The sequence below is a fragment of the Ranitomeya variabilis genome, chromosome 2 (assembly GCF_051348905.1).
Source record: "Ranitomeya variabilis isolate aRanVar5 chromosome 2, aRanVar5.hap1, whole genome shotgun sequence".
Lineage (NCBI taxonomy): Eukaryota > Metazoa > Chordata > Amphibia > Anura > Dendrobatidae > Ranitomeya > Ranitomeya variabilis.
The window spans coordinates 783,511,841-783,537,665 of NC_135233.1; the positions used below are offsets into that span (position 1 = coordinate 783,511,841).

Consider the following 25,825-nt stretch of genomic DNA (forward strand, 5'->3'; position numbering starts at 1 on the left):
GGAGGCTGTGTTATATACTATGGGGGGCTACATTATATATTATGGGGAGGTGGGCTGTATTATATTCTATGGGGGGCTGTATTAGATTTTATGAGGGATGATTGCATCATACTCTTTGGGGCTGCATTATATTCTGGGGGAGGTGGGCTGTATTATATTCTATTTGGGGCTACATTATATTCTGTGGGGGCTTTATTATATTTATATTCTTTGAGGGGTGATTGCATCATACTCTATGAGGGTGGCTGCATTATATTCTTGGGTGGCTGCATTATACTCTGGGGTGGCTGCATTATACTGTATTGAGGACTATGGGGAATACGTTATACTATATGAAGAATTATGGGGTGCATTATACTATACTCCCAGCCCTCCTCCTCCAAAACCAACTTCTCCACCATTACAGAAGATCAACTCTCCACTCTACTCTCAAGATCGCATCTCACCACCTGTGCACTTGACCCGCTCCCATCCCACTTCATCCCAAACCTCACCACAGTCTTCATCCCAACCCTAACCCATCTCTTCAACCTATCACTAACAACTGGTGTTTTCCCCTCAAGCTTTAAACATGCCTCCATCACACCTATCCTCAAAAAGCCCTCTGTTGACCCATCCTCTGTATCTAGCTATCGCCCTATATTACTTCTCCCTTATGCCTCCAAACTACTGGAACAACACATCTACCTTGAACTGTCCTCCCATCTCTCTTCTTGCTCCCTCTTTGACCGCTTACAATCTGGCTTCCGGTCACACCATTCCACTGAAACTGCCCTAACTAAGGTCACCAATGACCTCTTAACCACCAAGAGCAAGCGACACTACTCTGTCCTCCTCCTCCTCGACCTGTCGGCTGCCTTTGACACAATGGACCATTCCCTATTATTACAGACCCTCTCATCCCTTGGCATCACAGACTTGGCCCTATCCTGGATCTCATCATACCTAACAGACCGGACATTCAGCTTCTCCCACTCACACACCACCTCCTCACCTCGCCCCCTATCTGTCGGAGTCCCACAAGGTTCAGTTCTAGGGCCCCTGCTCTTCTCCATTTAAGGTACCTTCACACTAAACAACTTTCCAACGAGAACGACAACGATTTGTGACGTTGCAGCTTCCTGGATAGCGATCTCGTTGTGTTTGACACGCAGCAGCGATCTGGATCCCGCTGTGATATCGCTGGTCGGAGCTAGAAGTCCAGAACTTTATTTGGTCGTCAGATCAGCGTGTATCGTTGTGTTTGACAGCAAAAGCAACGATGCCTGCAATGTTTCTTCATGGAGCGAACTGGAGCGAACAACCAGCGAGAACGATAAGTACGTCACTGGATCGCTCCTGCATTGTTCTGCTGTTGCCGGTGTCTGACGTCTCCTAGCGACCTAAACAGCGACGCTGCAGCGATCGGCTCGTTGTCTATATCGCTGCAGCGTCGCTTAATGTGACGGTACCTTAACACTTTTGGCCTGGGACAGCTCATAGAATCTCACGGTTGTCAGTATCATCTCTATGCTGATGACACACAGATCTACCTCTCTGGACCAGATATCACCACCCTACTAACCAGAATCCCTCAATGTCTGTCCACTATTTCATCCTTCTTCTCCGCTAGATTTCTGAAACTTAACATGGACAAAACAGAATTCATCATCTTTCCCCATCTCACGCGACCCCCCCCCCCAACGAACCTATCCATTACAGTACATGGCTGCCCACTCTCCCCAGTCCCACAAGCTCGCTGCCTCGGGGTAATCCTTGACGCTGATCTCTCCTTCAAACCACATATCCAAGCCCTTTTCAGTTCTTGCCGACTTCAACTCAAAAATATATTTCACTAATCCGTACATTCCTCAACCAAGAATCTGCAAAAACCCTAGTCCATGCCCTCATCTCTCGCCTTGACTACTGCAACCTCCTGCTCTGTGGCTTCCCCTCTAACACTCTCGCACCCCTCCAATCTATTCTAAACTCTGCTGCCCGACTAATCCACCTGTCCCCCCACTATTCCCTGGCCTCTCCCCTCTGTCAGTCCCTTCACTGGCTCCCCATTGCCCAGAGACTCCACTACAAAACCCTAACGATGACATACAAAGCCATCCACAAACTGTCTCCTCCATACATCTGTGACCTCGTCTCCGGTACTTACCTACACGCAACATCCGATCCTCACAAGATCTCCTTCTCTACTCCCCTCTTATCTCCTCTTCCCACAATCGTATACAAGATTTCTCTCGCGTATCACCTCTACTCTGGAACCCTCTACCACAACACATCAGACTCTCGCCTACCATCGAAACCTTCAAAAAGAGCCTGAAGACCCACCTCTTCCGACAAGCCTACAACCTGCAGTAACCACCGATCGACCAAACCACTGCATGACCAGCTCTATCCTCGCCTACTGTATTCTCACCCATCCCTTGTAGATTGTGAGCCTTCGCGGGCAGGGTCCTCTCTCCTACTGTACCAGTTATGACTTGTATTGTTTAAGATTATTGTACCTGTTTTTATTATGTATACTCCTCCTCACATGTAAAGCGCCATGGAATAAATGGCGCTATAACAATAAATAATACTATGGGAACTGAATTGTACTACATGGATGAATATGGCGGTGCATTATACTATATGGAGCACTATGAGTGTATTATGCTATATGGAGGACTGAGCAGTGTATTTTAGTATATGGAGGACTATAGGGAGTGTATTATACTATATGGAGGACTGTGGAGCACATTATAATATATGGAGGACTATGCGGTGTATTTTACTAAGCAAGTAAAATGCTGCATATTCAGATTGTTTTTGCCGGAACAAAAATCCTTGTTCTCAGCAGCACATCGCCGATGTAAACTGTAGATGTGCTGCTGATAACATGATACTGTATGGTGATCTGTTAGTGGTCTATTAGTGATTGTTCTGTCCCATCATTATTCCTCAGCTGGTGGAAAGAGGCCGGGAAACAAGCGTTGAACAACTTCCGTATTGTCGATCAAACTCATTTAGCGGCCTGAGATCAGCGCATGTAAATACAACTGAAATGCTTTTGTGTGATGTGCAATATGTTAGCATTTAGGGCCCCACTTTGCCTAAAACCAGCCCTGCCTACAAATGTACAAAGATATTATACAGTCACCATGTGACAAGTGGGCCTGTGTAACTTCAAATGCCAGGGCTGAATTTTAGTCCCAGTCCAGCCCTGAGTAGGACCTCTGCTTTTCCTTCCTGCCAGTGCCCAGATCCCGCCTCTCTTGGGTCTGCACCACCTTATTGGCGAGTTCTGCTACTTGGACATTATCCACCCAATAGTCCACATACAGATGCCCCAGCTGTGCACCCTTAGGGTATGTGCACACGTTCAGGTTTTTTCGAGATAAAAACGCTATAAAAACTCATTAAAAATGCATACATTATGCATCCTATCATTTAGAATGCATTCTGCATGTTTTGTGCACATGGTGCGTTTTTTTCCGCAAAAAACACATCGCGGTAAAAAAAGCAGCATGTTCATTAATTTTGCGGAATTTCTGCGTTTTTCCCGCAATTCTATGCATTTGGAAAAAAACGCACAAAACGCGTCAAAAACGCATGAAAAAAACGCGAAAATAACGCATGCGGATTTCTGGCAGAAATGTCCGGTTTTTGTCAGGAAAATTTCTGCAAGAAATCCTGACGTGTGCACATAGCCTTAGACTTTCCTCCAAGGGCTTGTAGTAGTGTATGAAGTGCAAGTGCTGCTGCTACCTGGGTAGCATCTGAGTGGACAGAGGGTACAAGTACTAGCCCATGACATCTTCCATGATTACTGACATTAATCTCACCTGACTGAAGGAGATACTGCTGGGATGTAGGGACAGATGCTAGCACTGATGCGAGCACTGGTGATTGGTCCACAGGCTTAACCTTGCAGGCAGCCAAAGGAAGGAAATACTTGTTAAATGTGGCACTTTTAAAGGTATTTTAAATCTGTCAGCAATTTTTTTTATGTAATCTGAGAGCAGTCTCGTGCAGGGACAGAGACCCTGATTCCAACAATGTGTCATTTACTGAACTGCTTTTTGCAGTTTTCATAGAATCCCTCTATTTTCTGCTGAGGGAAGTGACACATCGCTGGAATCAGGTTCTCTGACCCTACATGATGCTGCTGTCATATTAAACAGCAAAAATCTGCTGACAGGTTACCTTTTAGACCTTATGGGGGTATAGTGTGTGAAATAAATGAAAAATTATAATAAAAAGAAAAAATAACTAGGAAAAAAGCACACAAAAAGATGATGCAAGTCTAATTTTCTGTTTCTAACCCTACCCCTATAGAAGAATGTATTTACAATATATGAAAATAATGTCTGCAGAAATGGAAGCGCAACCTAAAATGTTTTTAGTAGATTATGTGGCTGTAAAATAGACAAATATTTAATATTTTCCTCAATCTCCCCCCCCCCCCCACCCCCTCCCCCAACCCTGATATCAGTAAAAAGGACTCTGGTATTTCAAAAAATAGACAAAATTATTTGAATAGCCGAAAGAGACTTTTTTTTTTTTTGAGCCGTAAAAAAGTTAAGGTACACTAAAACCCAAAACTGCTCCTGGTCAGGAATGGGGGGTTTGTACAGCAAGTTGGTGATGTAGCATTTTACCAGCATTACCCTTTTCCCATAGTTTGTGTTAGAATAGCTCTTCTGTGGGATTAGATCACTGGCACTAGACTTCGATCTGTAAAAATAGTGTGGCATGGTAACGCTGAGGTGAACAGAGCCCAACTAACTTGGCTGAGGTGCAAGGCACTGGTTTGCTGTGTTGCAGCATTTGGCCAGTAGAGGGCAGTATTTCCCTGTCTGTCACCGCTAGTTTTATCTGCTTTTTTTTTTTTCCCCCTGGAATATTCTGCACTGATTCAGCAGCAAAGAAAATCAATCCTTTTGCCAAGCGCCAGTTCTTCTAATGAGCCTCACAGAGAGAAAGGTGCTAGTGAACAACCGCTTCACACAATGTCTTGGCTGCAAATAATCTGAATCCTTTTTGGCCCCTTTATAGTCACAAAAGACTTGTCTCCCAGTTTTGGAGCCTGATTGACCCAGTGTGTGCGTGCGCACAGCTGCAGCTTGTGATCCCGGTCGGGCTTTCCTGCCTCATAAGTGACATGTCTCGGTGATCGGAGGAGTAGAAGACAGCCGCTTGTGTATCGTTAGTGGCGGAAAGTCTTCCATTGCAGCTGCACTGGGCGATAAGCGTTTCCCTCTTTTCCACTCCATCTAGTTGGTTTGGATCACAGGTATATCCGCTGAACGTCTTCTCCTTCTGTTTTTTCCTTCCGAGCTGAGAACTCGTGATTGCTTTGCTGACTGCCCAGCTCCTAGCCGCACTTGTCCTTTTCATTGTTATTTCCCAATGTAGATTGGGAGAGGACACCATAATAAAAATCGAGGCCACCATTAGGGATACTGTCAGCTTCTGTATCCTTATGTTACCTTACATGGAGGATATCATTTGTCCTCTCTCTGTCCATCTATTTCCTTCAGATGACCAACTGCTCAAGCCAAACCCCAAAGATAAGGCAAGGGTAGACTGGAGGACTATCGGGGCTTTTACAGCCTCACATGTAATCTATTGTGCATGATCATTATGAAGAATAGTTTTAAACTAGTCAATATTAATGTTTTTAGGCAACTTCTGCCATATCCAGACATTTTATCATCGTGAAGGTATTTTTAGGACTCTCGTTCATTTGCTAGGGTCAAGAGCCACCGGCTTTAAGGGATATTTGCATTCTATCCCTGATGGTCATGTTGTACATTTTCCTCAATGAATCAAACGCTGTGATCGCCATTTTGCCAGTAACAATCATAGAATGTGGGTTCGGATGGTGCTAAACAGAGACTTTTTTTGTTTAATGATGCTTGTATGCAGGGCTTTATAAATCATAAGAATATAGTATCGTAAGGATAATAATTAAATCGCATGGGAAATGAGAATTACAAAGAAAAAAAAAAAAGCAAAATGTCAATTTTTTTTTCCTCCCTAAAAAAAGTCAGTGTATACTACATAATATATATAATTTTGGGCTCCTTTTGCTAAAAAACAAACCTCCTATGGCATCTTAGAACGTAGCACTTAAAAAAAAAACAAAAAAAAAACAAACTTTTTTTTTTCTTTATAAAACTCTGTAGTTGGTTTATTCCCTTAATTGTACAGGACCCACAAAATAAAAGTAAAGTTACAACACAAATTTAAAACATAAATGCACTCAAGCAGAATTGCACCTTTTTCTGCATAGAATTATCCACTTTCACCCAAAACAAATAAACAAAATAATGCTAGTACGTTTGTAATAAAGTGATGGAGAAATACGGTAATAAAAAAAAAAAAAAAAAAAAAAAAAAATGTGGCAGACAATCAAGAATAAAAACCATTCCACCAAAATAGGTGCGGGAATGATATGAGTGTACGGAAATAGTTGAATGGTTGTTCAGCCTAATGATATTGATGACCTATGTATAGGGTAGTCAAAGAAAGCTGTATGTAATATTTGCGCTACGGACACCTATATGAAGCCATAAATAGTTAAAATGCTAGGACATGTCATAAGCAAGGTTCTTCGTTAAAGACTAGGATTAACAAGATGTGTTTACCTTAATATCAAGGAAAAGGAAAACTGTATCCAGTGCTGGCATGCGGAAAGGTCCTTCACTCATGCTCTTAAAGGTTGGTATGTGAAGCCTTCTCTGAATCTCTGCAAGGTCCTGCACCTTGTCGGCTTTAGCTATACACACGCGGCCGCCACTGCCTGTTCACGGCAGTCACCAAGCTCTGGGGGAGTACGCTAGTCACCGGCCGGGACAGTGTCTCCTATACCACCATTTGCTCTGCAACATATTGGATATTTTTGGAACAGAGATTCAGAGAAGGCTTCAGATACCAACATTAAGTGCATGAGTGAAGGACCTTTCCGCATGCCAGCACTGGATACAGTTTTCCTTTTCCTTGATATTAAGGTAAACACATCTTGTTAATCCTAGTCTTTAACAGAGAACCTTGCTTATGACATGTCCTAGCATTTTAACTATTTATGGCTTCATATAGGTGTCCGTAGCGCAAATATTACATACAGCTTTCTTTGACTAACCACTTCTGGGACGATTGGGAGTGATCTCGTCCATATATTTGCTGCTTATTCACCTGGAGCAACTAAGCAGCGCCGTATGGTTCATTTTTAGACTATGTATAGGGTAGGTCATCAATATCAGATCGGTGTGAATGAAAATATTATTATTTAAATAGCACCATTGATTCGATGGTGCTGTACATGAGAAGGAGCCTCGCGGGCAGGGTCCTCTCTCCTCCTGTACCAGTTGTGACTTGTATTTAAGATTATTGTGCTTGTTTTTATTATATATACCCCTCCTCACATGTAAAGCGCCATGGAATAAATGGCTCTATAATAATTACCCATTGTGAGGGGTTGACATGGTCAGCTGCTTCACAAGGTAGACACAGGAAGAGTTCTGGTAGATCACCTGCTGGTTTATTATCTACACTCACCGGCCACTTTATTAGGTACACCTGTCCAACTTCTTGTTAACACTTAATTTCTAATCAGCCAATCACATGGCGGCAACTCAGTGCATTTAGGCATGTAGACATGGTCAAGACAATCTCCTGCAGTTAAAACCGAGCATCAGTATGGGGAAGAAAGGTGATTTGAGTGCCTTTGAACGTGGCATGGTTGTTGGTGCCAGAAGGGCTGGTCTGAGTATTTCAGAAACTGCTGATCTACTGGGATTTTCACGCACAACCATCTCTAGGGTTTACAGAGAATGGTCCGAAAAAGAAAAAAAATCCAGTGAGCGGCAGTTCTGTGGGCGGAAATGCCTTGTTGATGCCAGAGGTCAGAGGAGAATGGGCAGACTGGTTCGAGCTGATAGAAAGGCAACAGTGACTCAAATCGCCACCCGTTACAACCAAGGTAGGCCTAAGAGCATCTCTGAACGCACAGTGCGTCGAACTTTGAGGCAGATGGGCTACAGCAGCAGAAGACCACACCGGGTACCACTCCTTTCAGCTAAGAACAGGAAACTGAGGCTACAATTTGCACAAGCTCATCGAAATTGGACAGTAGAAGATTGAAAAAACGTTGCTTGGTCTGATGAGTCTCGATTTCTGCTGCGACATTCGGATGGTAGGGTCAGAATTTGGCGTAAACAACATGAAAGCATGGATCCATCCTGCCTTGTATGGAGCATCTTTGGGATGTGCAGCCGACAAATCTGCGGCAACTGTGTGATGCCATCATGTCAATATGGACCAAAATCTCTGAGGAATGCTTCCAGCACCTTGTTGAATCTATGCCACGAAGAATTGAGGCAGTTCTGAAGGCAAAAGGGGGTCCAACCCGTTACTAGCATGGTGTACCTAATAAAGTGGCCGGTGAGTGTATATTATATAATCGTCTAAGGTCTATTTCCGTCCGTTTGTCTGTAACGGAAATCCCGCATCGCTGATTGGTCGCCCCGGGCGGCCGATCATTGACAGGCTTTACTATTAATGCTGCCTATGCAGCATCAATAGTAAAAAGATATAATGTTAAAAATGATTTAAAAAAAAAAAAAAAATCCGTGCTGTTCTCACCTTCCGGCGGCCCCCGAAGCCTTACCCATCTTCGCGATGCTCTCGGCTGCTCCGTTCCCAATAATGCTTTGCGAAATGACCCCAGATGACGTAGGATCATGCGAGACCGCTACGTCATCACGGGTTATTGCCGCAAAGCATCACTGGGAACGGACCTGGCGAGAGCATAGCTAACTCCTGGGCTGGACCCGGGGGTCGCCGGAAATTTTTTTATTTTTTTAGCAGGAATATGGTGCTATATACTACGTGGGCTGTGCTATATACTACGTGGGCTGTGCTATATACTACGTGGGCTGTGCTATATACTACGTGGGCTGTGCTATATACTACGTGGGCTGTGCTATGTACTGTGTGGGCTGTTATATGCTACGTGGGTTGTGCTATATGCTACGTGGGCTGTTATATGCTGCATGGCTGTGCTATATGCTATGCAATTGTGTTATATGTCACCTGGCTGTGCTATATTCTATGTGGCTGTACTATATTCTACGTAATGTGCTATATACTACGTGACTGCTATATACTACATGTCTGTGCTATATTCTACGTGGCTGTGCTATATGCTATGTGCGCTGTGTGATATATTACGTGACTGGGCTATATACTACATGGCTGTGTTATATAGTACGTGGCTGTGCTATATAGTACGTGGCTGTGCTATATAGTACGTGGCTGTGCTATATAGTACGTGGCTGTGCTATATACTACGTGGGCTGTGTTTATATGCTACATGGGTTGTGCTATATGCTACGTGGGCTGTTATATGCTACGTTTAACCCGATGCGTTAGAATCGGGCCACCATCTAGTGGATAACCTAAACATTGACAGGGTTCAACAAAGTAAACAGAGCCTTTCTAGCATAATGGTAAAACAAACATAGACACAGTCCATAAGAGTCCTTTTGCCTGCAGGATTCCCATGCAGATTACCCACACAGTCCTCAACTCCTCCTGGAGCTAAGACACAATTCGCAGCCTGACTCTCTCATGTCCAGGTATTTAACAACCCAAGTGATGATCACATGACCTTGACCTCACACAGGTCCTGTCAGGACTCTGCAGGTGGAGATACAGTGGACCTCCTCCCACCCGCTCTATGAAGGTCCACTAAAACCAGCCCATAACATAGCTTTTCAATTAACCCTCTCAGCACGTAGTGCTGGAGTCAAAACATTCTAGTTCTACATCTCCCTTCATACTCTGTAACATTGACTCTGTCACACCATAATTAGAGTTCTGCCTTGGCGTTGGCCCCATTCCCCAACGTACGTTTTGCATATTATCGCTTACTCAGGATCAAAATCACCTTTTCTCTTGCCTTATCATTGGCCCCTTTATTACCCTGGGTCATGATCATAGAGATACATATATACTGTCACGCTCATGCCCTGACTGGTGGGCGTGAGCTCGGGGGGTTTGCGGCCCCACTGTGCCACAAACCAGACTACCCTGGAAGGGGAGTGACTGACAGCTGCCTGGGTTTTCACTGGAGCCTCTGATGGTGAGGTCAGGCTTGTGCACAGGCAGCTACCAGGTGCTACTCCAGGGTGGTGTCTGGCTGTGGTGGCTGATCCCACTTCGAGAACAGGAACACTAGGACAGGTTCGGGCATCAGGCAGCACTGGCAGAAGAGCACGGCTGAAACTCAGATGAGTAGGCTGGCACGGCTGAGACAGGGCTGGCAGGCATGGCAGAAAACACAAGGCTGGCAGGCATGGCAGAAAACACAGGGCTGGCAGGCATGGCAGAAAACACAGGGCTGGCAGGAACGGTGTATGAAGGTGTGGTGTATGAAGGAACAGGTTGGGACCTGTTCACACAGGAGATGCAGGTACGGAAACAAGCCAGAAGGAAAGGAGAATGAAGGAACAGGTTGGGACCTGTTCACACGGGAAGAGAAGTGCAAGGCTGCAGATAGGAGCGGAAGAGCAGCAAGAGATACCATAGCAACAAAAGCTAAGCAGAGGAGAACCCCAAGGAATGTGGAGAGGAGCTTCAGCAAGAGGTTTCTGCAGCAGCAAAGCAGAGCAGAACCGCAAGGAATCGAGAGAGGAACTGCAGCAAGAGATTACTGCAGAAGCTAAGCAGAGTGGAGCCACAAGGAATGTGGAGAGGAGCTGCAGCAAGAGGTTTCTGCAGCAGCAGAAGCTAAGCAGAGCGGAGCCACAAGGAATGTGGAGAGGAGCTGCAGCAAGAGGTTTCTGCAGCAGCAAAGCAGAGCAGAACCGCAAGGAATGCAGAGAGGAGCTGCAGCAAGAGATTACTGCAGAAGCCAAGCAAAGCGGAGCCACAAGGAATGTGGAGAGGAGCTGCAGCAAGAGATTACTGCCGCAACAGGAGCGGAGCAGAGTAGAACGGAGCAGAACCACAGGAGTGTGGAGCAGAGGTAAAGCCACAAAGGTACAGAGCAGGCAGAGTACGGAGCATAAGCAGACTGAGAACACAAGGAAAGACACAACAGGGAAGGAAGCCACAGACAAGGAGACCGAGATAAGACTAAGTTCAGAGAAGGAAATGGAACAAGACAAGGCACAAGAACAAACACACAGGGACCAGGATATTCTGCCTCCTGGAGGACGGACAACAAGATCAAGAACACAGAGAATAGCCTCCAAAGAGGGACTAACACAGAGCAAGGCCTGGCAAACTCAGAAGCTAAACACAAACTGAGCTAACACATTGCACAGGCCCAGTCCACTGGGTGGAGCTGTACTAAATACTGGAGGCCTCTTAGTAATTGGTCAGGAACAGATTAGACAGGTGCACCTGATTCCTATAAGAACCAGAGAGTTCAGGTGCCGCCCCCCTATGCACACAGCCAGGCAGCATGCAGAGAGCAGAGGAACAGAATATGGAGCTGGCAAGAAACAGAAACCACATCATGGCCTGAAGCAGTGGGTAAGATAGTGAGAGATGAGAGGCCATGCCGTGATGCCAGCAGAGTTGTTACAGTTCCCCCCCTTTACGGCCCCCTCTTCTTGAAGCCTGCCAGAATAACTTGTAGAAGAAGGATAGGAGCACACATAGTCAGAACCATCACAACATTCCTCTGGTAGAATGAGGTAGATGACACATTAAAGATCTCAGGTTGCCCAGTCTGAGTCCAGTAAGATCAGCTTCCCACACAGAAGATACAAGGGACAGGACGTCTTTCACCTGGTTGACTAAAAGCAGGGACTTGGAAGCTTCTGATTTGACCTCAACATAATCCGATTCTTTGGAAACTGAAGACACCTTCACTGGATCGAACTTAAGCCCATCATCACAAGAAAATTCAACCTCCTCCTTTAGACTGGCGGAAAGCAGAGATGAGAACACTTCTGTCTTGGGATCTTCACCCAATAGCCAGATGGAAGCTGGAGGCATACATACAGGAAACATCTTCCGCCTGGAACCCTGAAAAAACTGGACCTCCTCTTCTGGACTAGAGGATGAGTAAGTCTCAGTCTTAGTATCAAGTAGCCACTTGGAAGCAGAAGGCATACATTCAGGAAGCCCCATCAGCCTGTTACTCTGACAAAACTGGACCATGTGTTCCTCCGGATTGGTGAAGAACAGAGATGCAAGAGCTTCAACTTCTTAATCCACCTGCCACATGGAATCCGAAGGCATCTTTACAGGAAGCATTTTTTTTAAAGGGCCACTGTCACCCCCTCCAGCCGTTATAAACTAAAAGAGCCACCTTGTGCAGCAGTAATGCTGCAGTCTAACAAGGCGGCTCTTTTAGTTTTTGCTTCTGTTATTCCCTCAATAAAGCGTTTTATAATTTTCCCTAAATACCTGTCTTTGTACCTGGAGGCAGGTCTGAAGCCTCCTCTGTGAAGCGCCCAACTGCCGTCACTCATCTCTTCTGGGGAGATGGTCGCTGCCCCCTGCGCGCTGTTCTTAAATCCGGCGCCAGCGCTGTGCGTGCCTGCCTGGGGCAGGCGCAGTGTTCATTGGCCGTCATAGCTCAGATGCCGGGTGCCTGACTGCGCCTGTGCGGGCAGTGCGGCCACCCTGTTACTGAATCCCCGCCCCGCACTGTGTTATGCATTATGCACAGTGCGGGGCTGGGATTCCTGGGCATGCGCACTGCGCTTGTCAGACGCTCCCCCAGGTTCCCCGCCTTCCAGCGTCGGTCTGTGCAGGAATCTGCCCAGGAATCCCAGCCCGCACTGTGCATAATGCATAACACAGTGCGGGGCGGGGATTCAGTAACAGGGTGGCCGCACAGGCGCAGTCAGGCACCCGGCATCTGAGCTATGACTGCCAATGAACACTGCGCCTGCCCCAGGCAGGCACGCACAGCGCAGGCGCTGGATTTAAGAAGAACAGCGCGCAGGGGGCGGCGACCATCGCCCCAGAAGAGATGAGTGACGGCAGTTGGGCGCTTCACAGAGGAGGCTTCAGACCTGCCTCCAGGTACAAAGACAGGTATTTAGGGAAAATTATAAAACGCTTTATTGAGGGAATAACAGAAGCAAAAACTAAAAGAGCCACCTTGTTAGAATGCAGCATTACTGCTGCACAAGGTGGCTCTTTTAGTTTATAACGGCTGGAGGGGGTGACAGTGGCCCTTTAAGCAACAGGGACGTTCCTGGGAACTAGTCACTGGTATTGTCACTGGAGGTGTGCAGAGAGGGTGCCACTGCTTCCTTTACTTCCGTAAGGTCAGCACACTGTGACTCAATAGCCAACTGATTAGGTGGAGACAATGTAAACACTGTAGATTGACCTTGCAGTTCAGGAACAAGAAAACTCTGGAGACTTGACAGTTCCAAACGCAGAACCACGCTGGGTCTTCGGACCAGAACGGGCAGCAGAGTATCCGGCTCAGAACGACCGACAGGTGGACTGGTCAACAAGTGGAAAAGAAATTTCTTCAAATATAATGCTCCTTTTACCCTTCGCCACGACAGCACCCCACATGAGAGAGAGGGATCTGCCCATAGGAACAGGAAACCTACAGAATAAAAGGAGGCGGTCCCCTCTCCTCCTCAGTTTAGGTTTCCTGTTTCTATGGGGAACCCGAAGTACCTACAGTCAAGGATTCCTGGGGCCATGCACCCGCCTGCGTCGGTCTCCGTGGGAACGGCAGGGGCTGCGGTACCAGAGGCAGCGTCGGGGGAGCCACTGTTTGCAGCCTCCCCCCTCGTCTGATCGTCGCCATGGTCCGGGTTCGGTGCCGCTGGTCCGCCCGGCTCCATGAGGACGCGCGCGCTCAGCGGCCGGCTTCTTATCCAGCAGCCGCCGCATGGTAAGGAGGAGCGGCGCGTCTAACCCGGAAGTCGCTGGAGCACTTCCGGGTTGGGTCCGGGGAGGCAGGAGATTCGGCGCCAGATTTAAAAGTGCGGCACTAGCGTCGGCCGGTGTGTGTAAGTATGGCTTCACCGGCCGATGTAGCGCACTTGCCTGCAACAGAGCGGTCTCCCAGTAAGGAGACAAGCGCCAGGAGCAGCACTAAAAGTGGAGATCGATCCCAGGTTAAGCGATCTGCCACCAAACAGAAGGATGTTTCTTCAGAGAATCCGCCTCCAGAACCGGTACCTGTCAGCTTCACTGGGTGAGTTTTTAAAAGAGTCTCTTCCCATATGCTGATATATGTTCCTCCTGTATCCCCTTCCTCTAGACTAAGAAAAGGACACACAAATCCAAACATAAAGAATGTGCCTTATGCTTACAACCCCTCCCGGACTCATACACAAAGAGATTATGTGCAGAGTGCATCATATTGACCTTACGGGAAGAAAACGTAATGACTCCGTCTGACGTTAGAGCCATAATACGTGAAGAGATGCAGGGTTTGGCGCATACGAGTAGCACCAGTACCCGTCAGCCTAGCAGGTCCCGATCTCCAGTAAGCTCGGAGTCAGAGGTAGTACAAAAATCCTCTGATGAAGAGGAGTCCCAGCCAAGTTCATCGGAATATGAAGGAGGCCTTTGTCTACCAAATAGTAGTGTAGACAGTTTAATTAAAGCCGTCAGGAGCACGATGGGGTGCCCAGATGAGAAGGGAAAGAAGTCAGCGCAGGACATCATGTTTGCGGGGTTAGGACAAAGAAAACGAAGGTCCTTCCCCGCCATACCCACAATTAAGGAGCTGGTTAAAAAAGAGTGGGAGAAACAACACACAAGAGGATTCTTACCATCCTCTGCTAAAAGACGCTACCCCTTCAGTGATGAAGAACTTAGTTCCTGGCAAAAGATACCAAAGGTTGATGCGGCAGTGGCTTCAACTTCTAAACAGTCGGTCTTGCCTGTGGAGGACTCAGGGACTTTAACTGATCCGTTAGACCGAAAGGCAGAAGCCTTACTTAAGAGTTCATGGGAGGCTAATACGGGGGCATTCAGACTAGCCATCTCTAGCACCTGCACTGCAAGGTCACTGCTAGTATGGACAGAGCAGCTGGAGGAACAAATTAGAGGTGGAGCTTCGAGAAATAAAATTCTGTCGAAAATCCCTCTAATGAAAGATGCAGTAGCGTTTCTAGCAGATGCGTCGGTGGATTCGCTACGCCTAACAGCCAGGTCAGCCGGCCTAGTAAACACAGCCCGGCGAGCACTCTGGTTGAAAAATTGGAAAGGGGACGCACAGGCCAAAGCAAAACTTTGTGCGATTCCCTGCCAGGGTGAGTTCCTATTTGGGAAAACTCTGGACGAGCTCTTAAATAAGGCAGGAGAGCGGAAGAAAGGCTTCCCTAACCAGTACCTTCCCTCTTACAGGAGAGCTTTCAGGAGACGCCCCTTTACCAGAAACAAACCTACTGAACAAAGGGAGCGCTGGGAGACAAAGGATCCAAAACAAAGAGGTGCTCTGTTTTCGGGATCCTATAACCAAAAACGTAACAAGTACCGTTAATTATGAAGTAGGCGGTAGATTGAAATATTTCTTTTCTAAATGGAAGCTGATAACATCTAGTCTTTGGATTCTGGACATTGTTGAAAACGGATTAAAATTAGAATTTGATAGAATCCCTTGGGATTCTTTTATTGTAACATCTCCGAGAGGTCAGCAACAACAAGAAGCTCTAGAATCAGAGATCCTGTCGCTTCTATCTAAAAAAGTATTGATAAAGGTTCCACGAGATCAAGAAGGGAAGGGGTTCTATTCCCCTTTATTTTTGATCAATAAGCCAGATGGTTCATTTCGAACCATCATAAACCTCAAAAAACTAAATTCCTTTTTGCGTAACCACACTTTCAAAATGGAATCCATTAGTTCTACCATCAAGCTTTTGTTCCCTAGGTGTGTCATGGCCGGGATAGACCTAAAAGATGCTTACTATCACCTTCCCATACACGCCGAACACCAGCAGTATCTAAGAGTAGCGGTCATCCTGGAGGGACAGGTTCGTCACTTTCAATATGTAGCAATGCCATTTGGGCTTTCTATGGCCCCCCGCATCTTTACAAAAGTGATGTTAGAAGTGATGGCTCATCTACGCCAACGGGACACTTTAATAATACCATACCTGGATGACTTTTTAGTGATAGGCAATTCTGTGGCTCAATGTAAATTGCGGTTGTCTAACACAATCTCATCCCTGCAGGACTTGGGTTGGATTATCAACTTCGAAAAGTCCAGATTGAAGCCAGACACTACTCAAATGTTTCTAGGGATCCAGCTGGACTCCGTAAGTCAAAAGCGCTTCCTCCCACATTCAAAGAGAATGACTATACAGTCAAAAGTGTCAGAAGCAATAAGAAACCCCTACATGACACTGAGAAAGGCCATGTCCTTATTAGGGTCATTGTCCTCATGTATCCCGGCTGTACCATGGGCTCAATTCCATACCCGCCAATTACAGTACGAAGTACTGTCAGCCCAGGGACGGAAAGGACACCTAGAGAGTAAACTAACTCTCTCTAGAGATGTCGTAGAATCTCTATCCTGGTGGCTAGATATGGGACACCTTTCAGGAGGCGTACCTTGGATAGTAGATCCATCCAAAATAATTACTACCGACGCCAGCCCTACGGGATGGGGTGCACATATGGAAAATGATGTAGTCCAGGATACCTGGAATCAGGCAGAATCATCATGTTCTTCAAATTGGAAAGAATTAACAGCAGTAGGGAAAGCCTTAAATTATTTTCTTCCACAGATTCAAGGAGCAGATGTAAGAGTTTTCTCAGACAACTCCACCACAGTGGCCTATGTAAACCGTCAGGGCGGTACACGGTCAGGAAGTCTGATGACCATCGCAGGGGAGATCTTCCAGTTCGCAGAGATTCATCTGGCATCTCTAACAGCCCTACACATCAGAGGAGTAGAGAATACCAAAGCGGACTACCTCAGTCGAAACAGGCTGCGCCAGGGAGAATGGTCCTTAAACAGAACCGTGTTCCGACTAATAACAAAAGCATGGGGAATGCCTCAGATAGATCTATTTGATTTGTAGAAAGATTCGCTTCCCTGAACTCCTTGGATCATCCAGACATACTGGACTCCCTACACCATCCTTGGAACTTCAAACTGGCTTACGCCTTTCCTCCAATGTCTCTAGTTCCACTAGTGATCAGGAAGATCAGGAGGGAACGGGCAAGGGTGATCCTCATCGCACCCTTCTGGCCAAAGAGGCCGTGGTTCTCCTGCCTCCAGAGCATGTGTCTATGCGAGCCATGGATTCTTCCATTGGACAGGGAACTACTGTTCCAGGGGCCGTTTTTCCACCCGCAAGTGAAAGGGCTTCACTTGACGGCGTGGAACTTGAGCGGCAGTTACTAAGCTCAAGGGGTTTTTCAGAACAACTAGTGAAAACCCTGCTACTAAGTAGGAAAAGATCTACCACCCTGATATATAGCAGGGTATGGAAAAAATTCTTAAACTTTCATACAATACCGTTCACTAAACACGTTCCGATAACACCTATTCTAGAGTTCCTACAAAAAGGTAGAGAATTAGGACTATCAGTAAACACCTTAAGAGTCCAGATATCAGCGTTAGGAGCCTTATATGGATATAATATAGCCGCTGATGGATGGGTCTCCAGATTCATTAAATTTTGTGAACGAAGTAACCCGGTACATATTCCCCGTCTACCTCCGTGGGATTTAAATCTAGTGCTAGAGGCCTTAACCAGCTCCCCATTTGAGCCTCTAGATTCTATACCTCTAAATGTCCTCACATATAAAGTAGCCCTCTTGGTAGCCCTGACCTCAGCCAGACGTGTTAGCGACATCCAGGCCCTATCAGTAGACCCACCCTTCTTACTGATATTCCATGATCGGATAGTCCTAAAACCAGACCCCTCATACCTCCCTAAGGTAGCATCCACCTACCACAGGTCACAGGAAATATTTCTCTCTTCCTTCTTTGATTCTCCTGTAACCCCTGAACAACATAAGTTCCACACCTTAGATGTCAGAAGAGCCATCCTGACTTATATAGAAAGGTGTCAGACATGGAGGGAGAGTAGGGCTCTGTTTATCTCCTTTCAGGGCCACAAGAAAGGACATGGGGTCACGAGAGCTACCATATCTCGATGGATCAGAGATGCTATCTGCTTGGCCTATACATCAAAAGGCGAGATTCCTCCAGAGGGTATTAAAGCACACTCGACACGAGCCATGGCTTCCTCCTGGGCGGAACAAGCGGATGTCCCGATCCATTTAATATGTAAGGCCGCAACTTGGTCTACACCTTCTACCTTTTACAACCATTATAGACTTGATCTATCTTCATCTTCTGATTTGGCCTTTGGTAGAGCTGTTCTTAGTACAGTAATCCCACCCGAATAATGACTCTCTGAAAGTCTCTCATGTGGGGTGCTGTCGTGGCGAAGGGTAAAAAGCCGGATTACTCACCGGTAATGCTCTTTTAATGAGTCCACGACAGCACCCATTTACAACCCTCCCTGATTATGCACAGCTCTTTCTTTAGATTCACAAATAATGGTTGTATAGAGTTTTTAAGATATTTTGCTGAATAAGAATTAATACTAAAGCTTTTGCGGTTCCCTTTTTATACTCTGTAAACTAAACTGAGGAGGAGAGGGGACCACCTCCTTTTATTCTGTAGGTTTCCTGTTCCTATGGGCGGATCCCTCTCTCTCATGTGGGGTGCTGTCGTGGACTCATTAAAAGAGCATTACCGGTGAGTAATCCGGCTTATTTGGAGCAGTAGTTGTCCCTTCAACACTGGACTGTTCATAAGTAGGGCTCGGCCATTGCCAAACACCTTCAGAGGATTCTGGAGCAGTGGAACAGGAACCACACTTAGACTCTGCCTGGTTAGCAGCTTGAATACATCTGCAGGGCTGAAGCTCCCACAAGGCACCGGAACAGACACAGATTTTAGCGGAAGGGAGTTATTCTCACCGAGGGCAGTCTCTCCTACTGGCCCAAGGTTTTGAAGCTTTAGATCCTTTGGACACAGGCCGTCCGGGTGTTCCTCACAACCGCAGCAATATAGTAAGCCCTTCTTACGACTGGTCTTAGACTGGTGCTTTGCCAGTCCACTCTTGACAGTCTTTTTGGGTTCTATTTGAGTAGCTGCTTTAATGGGTAGAGGAACTGGAGGGTCACAGACGGTCATGGCTTGACGTGGAGGTTTCTTCACAGGTTTCGCCCGTCTGGATCGCCTCTCGGATCTAGATAGGAAAGACTTCACAGGAGCAGCAGGACGAGGCTTGTCAAAGACCCTACGAAAGGCCACCAGGATGGCCCCAAGGTTCATGACGATAGGATCCCCTGCTTCCCAGAGGGGACAAATCCATATTAAAGCATCTCCTGCTAGGTTGGACATAATGTAGCCCACCTTAATCCGGTCAGAGGGAAAACAAGCTGCATTCTGCAGGATGTAGCGCAAGCACTGTTCCAGGAAGCTTTGGTATACTTCTGGATTCCCATAGAACCTAGGCGGGTCTGCTGGGTCGTGCTCCTCCTCATAGGCCTGAAGTTGCTTGAAGAGAGCATTAGAGACTATAATTGGGTCAGAGGTCTCTTCAATCTGAACCACCCTTGGTGGAACAAATTTTTCAGGTTGCTCATATGGGCAGGAAAAGTTCATCATGCTCTGCGAGCGGTAGGACATGGAATACAGCGGAGGCCATGGCCTGTGCAAACTGTCGCGCTCACGCCCTGACTGGTGGGCGTGAGCTCGGGGGGTTTGTGGCCCACTGTGCCCCAAACCAGACTACCCTGGAAGGGGCATGACTGACAGCTGCCTGGGTTTTCACTGGAGCCTCTGATGGTGAGGTCAGGCTTGAGCACAGGCAGCTGCCAGGTGCTACTCCAGGGTGGTGTCTGGCTGTGGCGGCTGATCCCACTTGGAGAACAGGAACACTAGGACAGGTGCGGGCATCAGGCAGGACTGGCAGAAGAGCACGGCTGAAACTCAGATGAGTAGGCTGGCATGGCAGAGAACACAGGGCTGGCAGAGGCACGACAGAGAACACAGGGCTGGCAGAGACACGGCAGAGTACACAGGGCTGGCAGAGACACGGCAGAGTACACAGGGCTGGCAGAGACACGGCAGAGAACACAGGGCTGGCAGAGACACGGCAGAGAACACAGGGCTGGCAGGAACGGCAGAGAACACAGGGCTGGCAGGAACGGTGTATGAAGGTGTGGTGTATGAAGGAACAGGTAGGAACCTGTTCACACTGGAGGTGCAGGTAAGGAAACAAGCAGAAAGGAAAGGAGAATGAAGGAACAGGTTGGGACCTGTTCACACAGGAAGAGAAGTGCAAGGCTGCAGATAGGAGCGGAAGAGCAGCAAGAGATAGCGTAGCAACAAAAGCTAAGCGGAGCAGAACCGCAAGGAATGCGGAGAGGAGCTGCAGCAAGAGATTACTGCAGCAACAGGAGCGGAGCAGAGTAGAACGGAGCAGAACCACAGGAGTGCGGAGCAGAGGTAAAGCCACAAAGGTACAGAGCAGGCAGAGCCGCAAGAGTACGGAGCATAAGCAGACTGAGAACACAAGGAAAGACACAACAGGAAAGGAAGCCACAGACAAGGAGACCGAGATAAGACTAAGTTCAGAGAAGGAAATGGAACAAGACAAGGCACAAGAACAAAGACACAGGGACCAGGATATTCTGCCTCCTGGAGGACGGACAACAAGATCAAGAACACAGAGAATAGCCTCCAGAGAGGGAGTAACACAGAGCAAGGCCTGGCAAACTCAGAAGCTAAACACAAACTGAACTAACACATTGCACAGGCCCAGTCCACTGGGTGGAGCTGCACTAAATACTGGAGGCCTCTTGGTAATTGGTCAGGAACAGATTAGACAGGTGCACCTAATTCCTATAAGAACCAGAGAGTTCAGGCGCCGCCCCCCTATGCACACAGCCAGGAAGCATGCAGAGAGCAGAGACACAGAATATGGAGCTGGCAAGAAACAAACCACATCATGGCCTGGAACAGTGGGTAAGATAGTGTGAGAGATGAGAGGCCATGCCGTGATGCCAGCAGAGTTGTTACATATACCCATAGAAGTTCTTTCTTTGTCTTTTCACATTTACTGTTGTTCTTGTGATGATAACATTTTGAATTTTAAATGGCATAATTGGCTCTTTCTTCTTGTTTACTCATATTGTTATGAGTCGCCAATATATGGGTACATTTATAATGTAGACCTGGTACCTGTGTTATACACTGAATGTAGCTGTCATGTCGGAGGCTGTTCAGACCAGGTCGTCCGACAGACAGCGGTAATTCCGCTTTTTGACCACTATTTCCTCATTGGCGTCTGCTAGATTTTGTCTAGCTGTTCCGGGGTTAATTTACCTGATCCTCGGATTGGAAGCTGGGCCATTTCCATGGCCTTTAAATAGTTCTCCTGATCATTGGGCGTCGCCGATTATAGCTTCTGTCTTGCGTTGTTATCTCGGTCTGGAGTGGAGAGCTGGTGGTTGGAGATTCGTTGCTGGTGGTGTATATTCCTTCGTCTTATTTACTCCTTCCTATATTTGTGTTTATTTTGCCCTGCACATTTATAGTGTATTCCTGAGTGTCTGCGGCGTGGTGTATATTTTCCTTTATCCTTGTCTGTTCTAACTGTGGGTATTTAAGTATTACCTCTTCACTGGGTGGTGGGTGGAGGTTTCAGCCTAGGGCTGAGCTCAGGAGTTAGGGTGAGGTTCGAGGCCTGAACATGCACACCATCAGTGTAAACTTCAGGTAGAGGGTCAGTCAGGATTTCCCTAGTCTTAGGGAAATTGCAGGAGCCCGGGTTATTAGCTCTCGCTCACCAAGTCTCTCCCTGACAGTAGCTGAGCTGTTTAGGTCTGTCAAGTGCTTACATCTGGCCGCCAACGGAGCTGATAATTGCTTATTGGTGGGGGTGCAAGCTGTCATATACCTACCGATCTGATGTTGATGACCAATCCAAAAAATAGGTCATCAATATCACCTGTCCAGACAATCATTCTAAATTCAGGATTTGGTATGATGTCCTTAGGGAACTGTACTAGTTGGTGAAAATGCAGCTCCATCAATAGCTATCAACTATATGGACCGGACAGGTTAATTCTATCACTGATTCTCCATTCAAAACAACTACTTGAAATGTCAGCCCACAATTTTATTTTTGTGTTTATTCTGGCAGTGCTTCACATAAAGCTCTTGGTTTTTAATATTTTTGATATGGTTTTATGTTTTGCAGAGATTACTACAACTTTTAAAGAACTTCTGAAAACAAAGGAGAAATTCACATTTTATTGCCAGTCCTGTGGAGCGGTGGTCCTTGAGGAACAGTAAGACTAACTTATTACTCTATCCACACAAATTGACGGCTATGATAGCTTTGGCAGATTGATTCAAGAAAAATTCCAGTCCACACTGAAAAAGCCACTATCCCATAACGTGTTCCTATAGTCTTTATTGCATATTAGGGCTGCTTATTTATATAGTTCCTGCATTTTAGGACCTAGTGTCTATTACTTTTGTCCAAAAATAATCAATGTATACAATTCTTTTTTGACAATTATCAGGCCCCTATCATCAGTTGGCTTTGAGGGGGTGACGCCAAGGGAAAATGATTATGGACCGAGTTTTCCTTGAAGTTGCTATGACTATTGTTCTAAAAACTGTGATAATTCACTCTGTGACTTCAGAATAGTGAATCCTGTGCGATGTGAGGATACTCTGGTGCCGGCAGCGGGTGGTCAAGTGACCATCAGGGATGTTCATACTCCCTGCATCATTCCAATTAGACTGTTTTTGGCCTCTCTAAATACACTTGCATTGAGTAAGGCTGTGCCCATCTAGTCAGAATGTAGCCGGGGTTATGAATAACCCACACTGGTGGTCACACGACTGCCCACTCCCAGCTTCGTAGAAACCTCACAACGTGCAGTGCGCTCAATGTGAGGATTCACAAATCTGCAGTCACATAAAGTGACTGCAGCCTTGTATCTTAAGACCGGACAAGCCCTTTAAAATGTATTCAGAACCACCTGGCAGCTAAAGGTGCAGTAATCTCAATGCATCTTTTGCTGCCAGGTGCTTCTGGAGACATTTAAAAACTTCTGAGGAAAGCTAATAGGACCTGAATAAAAAACTTTTTTTTAAAAAAGATTATATCTTTCCTGAAGTGTTGGCACCGTTGAAATTGTTCCAGAAAATGAGGTATTTCATCCCACAAAATATTGCAATCACACATGTTAATTTCCTTTGTGTGTATTGGAACAACAACAACAAAAAAAGAGAAAAAGGCAAATTGGACATCATTTCACAGAAAACCCCCAAAATGGTCCAGACAAAATTGTTGATACTTTTCTAAAATTGTGGGTTAACAACTTTATTTCAAGCATGTGATACTCATTCAAACTCACCCATGTCAAGTAACAGGAGTGTGCAATTTGAATACCACACCTGAAACCAGATAAAAAGAGGAAAAGTTGACGCTGTCTTTTCATTTTGTCTGTGTGTGCCACACTAAGCATGGAGAACAGAAAGAGGAGAAGAGAACTGTCTGAGGACTTGAGAACCAAAATTGTTGAAAAATATCAACAATCTCAAGGTTACAAGTCAATCTCCAGAGATCTTGATCGTGCTTTTTCCACTCGAGTATAAGCCGACCCGAGTATAAGCCAGGGCACGTAATTTTGCCACAAAAAACTGGGAAAAATTATTGACTCGAGTATAAACCTAGGGTGGGAAATGCAGCAGCTACTGATAAATTTCAAAAATAAAAATACCGTATATACTCGAGTATAAGCCGAGAATTTCAGCCCATTTTTTTTAGGCTGAAATTGCCACTCTCGGCTTATATTCGAGTCATACCCAGGGGTCGGCAGGGGAGGGGGAGCGGCAGCTATGTAATAATACTCACCTGGTCCTGGCACGGTCCCTGCACGTCTGTTCCCTGGCGCTGACAGGTTCTTCCTGTAGTGAGCGGTCACATGGTACCGCTCATTACAGTAATCAATATGGACTCCACTCCCATAGAGGTGGAGCCGCATATTCATTACTGTAATGAGCGGTACTGTGTGACCGCTCACTACAGGAAGAAGCTGCCGGCGCCGGGGAACAGATGTGCAGGGATCGCGCCAGGAGCAGGTGAGTATAACGCAGTGCGCGATATTCACGTACTCCCCGTTCCACCGTCGGCGCCGCTGTGTCTTCCCCGTCTTCTGCGCTGACGCTCAGGTAAGAGGGCGCGATGACACGATTAGTGCGCGACGCCTTCTGCCTGAACAGTCAGTGCAGAGGACGCAGAAGACACAGCGGCGCCGTCGGTGGAACGGAAAAGGTGAGTATAGCAAGTGCCGGGGGCCTGAGAGGTGAGTGTGATTTTTTTTTTTATTTTTTTAATCGCAGCAACAGCATATGGGGCAAATGTCGGTATGGAGCATCTTATGGGGCCATGTGCAGCATTATATGGAGGCAAATATCTCTATGGAGCATCTTATGGGGCCATGTGCAGCATTATATTGGGGCAAATATCTCTATGGAGCATCTTATGGGGCCATAATCAGCATTTGTACAGCATTATATGGGGAAAATGTCTGTATGGAGCATCTTATGGGGTCATAATCAACATTTGTGCAACATTATATGGGGCATATTTTAATATGGAGCATCTTATGGAGCCCATCATACACTGTATGAAGCATTATATTGGGCGTATTTTGTATGGAGCATCTTATGGGGCCCATCATGAACTGTATGGAGCATTATATGGGGCTCCTGATTCAATATGGATATTCAAAAACACTTAACCTACTGATGTCTCAATTAATTTTACTTTTATTGGTATCTATTTTTATTTTGAAATTTACCAGTAGCTGCTGCATTTTCCACCCTAGGCTTATACTCGAGTCATTAAGTTTTCCCAGTTTTTTGTGGCAAAATTAGGGGGGTCGGCTTATACTCGAGTATATACGGTAGATGCCAATGAAAGTAAAATTAATTGAGACATAAGTAGGTTAAATGTTTTTGAATATCCATATTGAAACAGGAGCCCCATAAGATGCTCCTTACAAAATACGCCCCATATATTGCTCCATAAAGTTCATGATGGGCCCCCATAAGATGCTCCATAAAGTTCATGATGGGCCTCATAAAAAAAAAAAAAAAAAAATGACATACTCCCCTCTCGTCGCTACCCGCTGCTTCTCAGCATCCCATCTCTCCGCAGTGACTGTTCAGGCAGAGGGCGCACACTAACGCGTCATCGCGCCCTCTGACCTGAATATCACAGCCAGAGGACCCGTAAGACACAACGCGACGGTGGAACAGGGACAGGTGAATATAGCATGGCTCACCCTCCCCAGTCCTACTCGCCCTCCTGGCGCTGCATATCACTCCCTGCATCTCGGGCGCCGGCATCTCTCTTTCTGTCTTCCTTCCTGTGTTGAGCGGTCAGTGATACCGCTCATTAAAGTAATGAATATGCGCTCCGCGCCTATGGGAGTGGAGACGCGTGTATATTCATTACTTTAATGAACGGTACCACGTGACCGCCCAGCACAGGAAGAGAGTTGCCGACGCCCAAGATGTAGGGACTGATATGCAGTGATGACACCAGTAGTGTGAGCATGTCTTCTTCTCCCCCAGCCCCCCTCCCCCGCTGGCAATGACTTGTGTATAGGCCGAGAGGGGTGTTTTCAGCACAAAAAAATGTATTGAAAATCTCGGCTGATACACGAGTATATACGGTAATCAAAAAGCTTACAATCCATGGCACTGTAACTAATCTCCCTCGTTGTGAGCGTCGGAGAAAAATTTATGAAAGGTTGCAACACAGGATTGTTCGGATGGTAGAAA

The 25,825-nt window shown here is 46.5% G+C and overlaps 1 protein-coding gene across 1 annotated transcript in view; it reads left to right on the forward strand.

Moving 5' to 3' along the window:
* UBE3D (ubiquitin protein ligase E3D) overlaps window positions 1-25,825 on the forward strand; it is a 324,905-nt gene that overhangs the window by 43,706 nt on the left and 255,374 nt on the right. Inside the window, exon 3 of the mRNA XM_077289817.1 lies at window positions 22,218-22,308. Coding sequence (XP_077145932.1) covers window positions 22,218-22,308 — 91 coding nt within the window. The remainder of the gene's footprint in view (window positions 1-22,217; window positions 22,309-25,825) is intronic.